The sequence below is a fragment of the Solanum dulcamara genome, chromosome 5, assembly GCF_947179165.1.
Source record: "Solanum dulcamara chromosome 5, daSolDulc1.2, whole genome shotgun sequence".
In the NCBI taxonomy this organism is placed as follows: domain Eukaryota; kingdom Viridiplantae; phylum Streptophyta; class Magnoliopsida; order Solanales; family Solanaceae; genus Solanum; species Solanum dulcamara.
The window spans coordinates 13,400,945-13,407,477 of record NC_077241.1 but is presented as its reverse complement, the minus strand read 5'-3'; the positions used below and the strand labels follow the sequence as shown (position 1 = coordinate 13,407,477).

Here is a 6,533-nt window from a genome sequence, read left to right as displayed (position 1 = left end):
GATTGCACATTCAAGCAGTGAATTTTTATAAAAGTTTTGTTTGGGAGATCCAAACTAGTAGCTTAAAAATAACTATAAAATTTGATAAACTGACGTATAAAAAATCTTAGATACTAGGGCTGCGTATCGATCGGTTCGGTTTGATTTTCAAGTTTATCAGTTCGACTTATCGGTTATTAATTTATAGACCTGTCGAACCATTATAGAACCATTAAGATATTGACTTATTTGTTATTGGTTTATTGATTATTAATCATTATCAGTTCGGTTATCTGCTTAACCATTAAGATTTGATACAAAAAAAAACCATTGAATTTTTTTGTTGAAACAAGGTGACAAACCAAATGAACCATGCACATGAGTTGATATATCGTGTCTTGCTCAAAAGCAAATGTAAAACATTGTATAATAGCCAAGAGTTTGAGACAGCAAGAAATAAATGTATAAAAGCTAAACCCTAAGTGAAAGATTTTACAACAACTTGGAGTCTTGTAGTGGAATTGCAGCATTAGACCTTGAAGCTCCTCCAATGTGGACCAACAGAAGCAACACACAATCACAGCAACAGTCAACAGTACTCATCAACAAGCAACTTACAACTCCAAAACACCTCAACATGCAGCACAACTTGCAACCTGGAAGGAAGAACATGCACACTGCAGCTGCTTTCACCTTCCATTGTTTCTGCTGTGCAGCACTTTTGCAGCAGCAAGTGGAGGCCTTTTTCATCCTTATAGCTATCCAAACCTCCCTTGTGAATGGAGTGGCAGCAGCAGCTCAACAGCAGCAGCAGATGCCAGAAGCAGTCAGCAGCCCTCAAAAACATGCAGATTCAACATACAAATTCTATCACACAACAACAACAACAATTTCCAACACTCTACACAACAAACAACAACAATCTCTCAACATATATCAGATTTGGAAGCTCCTGCAACATAGCATCCAACACCAGGAAATCCATCCAGTAGCCATCAAGAATTCTTAGGTTCCTGCTGTCTGTCTCTTTGTGCAGGTATCCTGCAAAATGGAACCTAGTGTTGGAGTTGCAACATCACTTTCATAGGATTCATTACAGCAGCAGTTTCACAGACCAACATACAGTTGTGGAGAAGACAGTCACAACAACTTGGAAGGAGATAAGCCTTTCCAGCTGTGCAAACTCCAACATACCATATCCATCCACAGAGATGCAACAACCCTTCATACATATGCATGATGCAATCAACAAAAACCCAAACCAGCAACACAACACCCAATGCTTGGAGCCGCACTCAATGGCTATCAAAAATGAAACTAGTTTTCAATTTTGGTCACCGTTGTGTGTCTCCTGGTTTAGTTGTACTGACCTTGAGCCTTGTGTTGGAATTGTGAGGCTGATCTTGGATTTAGGGAAAATCGATCCTCCCTCAGTTATTCTTTCTCTTCTTAGTTGCATTGTACCGAGAGGAGTCCTCTCATAGATTTACCGCTTTTCTAGTACATAGATAGCACCTTTATATCACGGATAAGTATGCCGACCTTAAAGCCGGCTTCTCATCCATCTTATTTTTGGAGGTAAGGCTTTTCATGTCCCCCTCCTTGTACTTGTTCTTTCTTTCTGCTTTATATAATGAGGAAAATTTCGGGAAAAAAAAATATATATCGAATGGTAATAAATATAAATTATTAAGTTACTATCGGGTTATTGGTTAATCCGTTAAGAAAAAATCTTAAACCGATAAGAATCGACAATCCGATAATAAAAAAAATTAAAATCATTACCGAAACCACTAAACTAATAACCCATTATCAATAAATCAATTATTATTTTTTGATTTGATTTATCGATTTCGGTTCAATTTTGAACAACCCTATTAGATACAATACAATAGAATCCATTCATGATACACTTACCTCAAATCCGAGAAAATAAAAATTATATTTAGTTTTTGAAATTTCTTTTGAATATGATATTATCGATATGAAAATTTATAATTATATAGCAAATCAATAACTAAATTTTCTAAATCAATGTAATTGTTTACACTGTTGCGTTAATTACTCACATCAGTTAAGAAATTACGCAATTAATAGCAATAATCAAAATTGTATTTTTAATATAATTTCCTCACACCTTCGATATAAAAAAAATAAGGGATGTTACGTAAATAGCAAAAGTATCGTTGAAGTACAAATCACCTAATCTATAGTCTTTATGAAACTTTCTCTAAATTAATTGGGTGATTATTAACTCACTCAAAAGTTATTTGGATGGGCTAACTTAACTCATTTAGTTTTTACTAAGTGGCGTTTGGCAATGAAAAACCAATATCCTCACTTTATTTGAAATTTTTATAATTAAAATTGAGGTTATATTTGACCATACCTTTTAGAAAGAATATTTAGAATTGAAATATACCTTTTTGAATATGGTTTATACCCTTTAATTTTCAAATCTAGCAAAATCACCTAACTTGTTTAATTTATTTGAAAATCTACTCTAAAAGAGTAGCCTGTCAAAATAGATAGTCACATAATGTTATAAATTTATTTGGTTATAGTTTTTGCAAATAATATTTGGTTGTTTGAATATTTTTTCTAGAAAAATATGAAAATATGATTTAAACATAAAATATAAATTATATGGGATCAGTTTAATGAAAAGTAAAAAAGAATGGCTACAGTTTGAAAAAGAAAAATTATAATGAAAGTGAAAATCAGATTTTGAGCATTTTTCGAATTCCAATTAAATATTTGAAATAATTTTAATAGACAAACACTAATTTTTAAATAAAATAATTTTTTTTGAAAAAGAATTAAAAAATTCTCATAGCCAAATAGGTCAATTGGTGTTTTAATTTCTTTTTTTATTTTTTATAATTTATTTAAATATGTAATAAAACTTATTATTTTTTAAAAAATCTTTTTAAAATTATTTTGACAAGATTTTTCATGAATCAAATTTTTTTTAGACAAACTAAAATTTAGCAAATCAAAATAAATGAAACTAATAACTATAGCATATTAAAATAATCATATTTTCGTGGTCTAATTTTGATATCACCCATTTAAATTCATTTGACAAAGATTTGAGTAATATATTCTGTTTTTAATCATTCACTTCTTTTTTCCATTATCCAAAATCCAAAAAAGGTGGTCCAATGAATTCAACTACTTTCATCCAACATTCATATCATATGATCATCATTAATACGAAATATAGCATCATTCTTTCCTTTTTCAATTGACGTACGTCCCCTTACTTTCCTTCATGATATCACGTAAAACGTTAAGTACCCTTAATTTTATTTTCATTCTTTTTCTTTATTCTTAAAAATAAGAGAGTAAATTTAAAATAATTATTTCCTCCATCCTAATCATATAGAGCTTTTTATTAAAAATAAAATTTTAAAATTTGTGATCCAAAACGAATCCGACTTCTTTCCATTTCTCTATTTTCCTTCTTTCATCTTTTCTTGTTTGAAAAGAAGATAGATGTCATAGTTTAAAATTAATTTTTAAGATTTAATTAACTAAAACAAAGGCTTAATCCTGGTAAGAATAATTAATTACTTTTATGTATTTTCTTTGAAAATATTTTTACAATTCCACAATTCTAGATCTTTATATCTTTTCTAAATATATATATTTTTAAAAATCGTAAATGGAAGCTATCGTTGTAGATCAAATTAGCATCAAAGGTTTCAACTAATTAAGGGATAGAGAGAGAGAAAAAGAGCCTCCGGAAGCTATTGTTCATGTTGAGTGGAATTTCGTACTATGACTAGTGATTTGTTTTAGTTAATTAAATTTCAATTATTAATTTTTAAATTATGACATGTAGCTTTAATCCAAACAAGAACTTTGATTATTTATGTGACTATAAATTATTTTATTTAGGATAAAAATAAAATTTTAAAATTAAATTATTTAAAATTAACGATGAATTTCTTTTTAAAATAAACTAAAAAGAAATATGTGTCACATGTATTGGAGGTTTTCCTTATGCATGTTCATGTTCAACATAGCCGCAAGTAATAAAAGGTGGCCAGTTGAATATTGTTCGTCAAAAATTATACTACATATATTAAAAATATACAAATCAAATATATATATTAAATCTCATAAATAACTTTAACGAAATTTGTAACTTCGCCACTCCTCGTATTAACCACCTCATCATCCAACAATCCAACCTCCCACCCACAAACAAAAAGGTAAAACTTGATAGAGGAAACCCCGCATTTTTCAGAAATTAAATAGTGACAAACAAACTAAAGAGAAGCTACGAATTTAGCTATATGAAGAGTGAAAATTCCCTCAAATTCCAAGAAAATATGCATAGTTAACTAGTTTTTATAAAGTTTCTGTATCCTTTCTTTCCGACAGGCAGACAGCAAGGTGAAAAAGGGAAATTAAACAGTCCCTTTTATCTCCCTTCTCTCTAGTACTAGTAAACCTCATAACTCCAAATAATATTGCACCAATGATGAAGATAAAACTAAGACAAAACATATTCAGATTACATACATGATTCATTGAAATCCAAGATAATATATAGAGTAAGTCATTATAAAATACAACAAACCCTAATTTCTTCTCTCTTTTTTTCCCTTAATTCCTCAACCAAGAAAAAAAATAACAAAAAGAGCAATACTAGACATCTAGTATCAGACTCTTTTGTCTCCCTTTACTAATAGTATATGAAACGGATTCAAGATTTAAAGTTCAAAGCCAGAGCGCTCCGGCTTCTTTGAGTAGAGGAACAAGTGTACCATTTATATGACAAGCCATAACTGTTTCAATTCCTCCCAAGAATTTCCCACCAACGAAGACGGCCGGCACAGGTTGCTGCTGGCCATCCCCTGCTAGTTGAAACAACAAAGCATGAATTTCCTTCCCAGCAGCATCCCTATCGAGCTCGACAATAGTGGGTCCCACACCAAGCCCGAATAGGAGCTGCTTCACAACGTGACACATGCAACAACCACTCATAGTGAAAACCACCACCGCATTACCCGAGACCAAGAACCGTACCCTCTCGTATACCGACTCCATTCTTGATTCTCCAACGATTCTCATAGAAGATGACGACTCCTTCACTACCTGCATTTTGTAATGGACAAAAAAAGGAGTTTTCTTTTTCTTGAGAAGAAATTTGTTTGTTAGGGATTTGCATAGAATAAAGATTGAGTTTTAATTTATAGGAGGGGAAGAAAGAGTAGTGGGGGTATAGGGGGTCCATTGGTGGGGGGTAGGGGGTATATTATGGTTAGGGACATAGTAGCTGAACCCGGCAAATTCTGACGGGGTTTGATATTTCCTAATTTTTACAAGAGCAGCAGCAAACAAGGCGCAGTACGATTGATCCTTTCCCAATCATCTACTTTAATTGCATGCCTTTCTTCTACCTTTTGCCTTTTTAGAATATGTATGTAATTAAAGACAAAGAAATAGAAAAGGGATGACAAGAGTGGGTAAGGTCATGAAGTTTTGTCTATTAGGGCTTTAGGAACTATATGTGTATGTAATTAATTAACATCATATAATGTTTCTTGGAACACTTTATCAAAGAATAATTCTTATTAATTCTTTCCATTTCAATTTGTTTGTTTTAATGGGTTTTTTTTAATTAATTTTTAAAAAAATATATGTTTCTTTTCCGTTTTAATAACTCTTTAATTCTAACTTTCAACATGACATATATAGTTAAAACCACAACATTGTATATTCTCTCCTTTCTATCTTATGTGATTTTAGTTTGATTGTGCAGTCTAAATTTTAAAAAATGTAAAAAAGATTATTGAATCTTGTGAGTCTTGAAAAGTATGTATAATATTTCCAAAACATTATATAGTTATTCATATGGTATTAAATGTTTTGACATATGAAGTATATTGAATTTTTTCCATTAATCGAATACTTTATTTTGTCTTTAAATACTCCAAATTTGATTTCCTCCATAAATCAACATTTCACCGAGGCTCAATGCCTAACAATAACAATAAAAATGCTCAAGGTTAATTTGAAGTATTTCAGAAACATGGAGATCCAATTACAAGATGATTGGCAGATAAAACGGTATAGAGTAAAAAGTCATAGCAAATCTAATACTTCCTCCATTTAAAAAAGAATGGTTTAGTTTGATTTAAAAAGAAAATAAATAGAACTTTTCAATTTAGTGTTTCTAAATTAAAGTTATGTCAAATGTATCAAATATCTTGATAATAAAAGGGCAAAATAATAATAAAAAAATTATTCCTATAAGTTAGCTAGTGTCATTAAAGGTAAATAAAATATTGAAACTAAAAAACTACTAAAAATATATATATAAAAAACAATTCAAATAAACTAAGAAGAGAATTAAAATACGTAAAATTGAATCGGAGGAAGTACACTAATACTTTAAACAATCAATATATATTTTTTAACTTGTTGTAATTTGCCATGTTTCCCATCTAATTACTGTTAACCTCATGACTTATTACAGATGGTTGTTTGTACTTAATTATCTTTAGTTATGTAAAAATTCTCTTACGTTACTATTATTT

The 6,533-nt window shown here is 30.3% G+C and overlaps 1 protein-coding gene across 1 annotated transcript; it reads right to left on the bottom strand.

Moving 5' to 3' along the window:
- Positions 1–4,317: 4,317 nt before the first annotated feature.
- On the bottom strand, positions 4,318–5,452 carry LOC129890432 (glutaredoxin-C9-like). Its single transcript, XM_055965990.1, has one exon. The coding sequence runs from the start codon at positions 5,092–5,094 to the stop codon at positions 4,711–4,713; it is 384 nt and encodes a 127-aa protein (XP_055821965.1). The 5' UTR covers positions 5,095–5,452; the 3' UTR covers positions 4,318–4,710.
- Between the last annotated feature and the right edge of the window lie 1,081 nt (positions 5,453–6,533).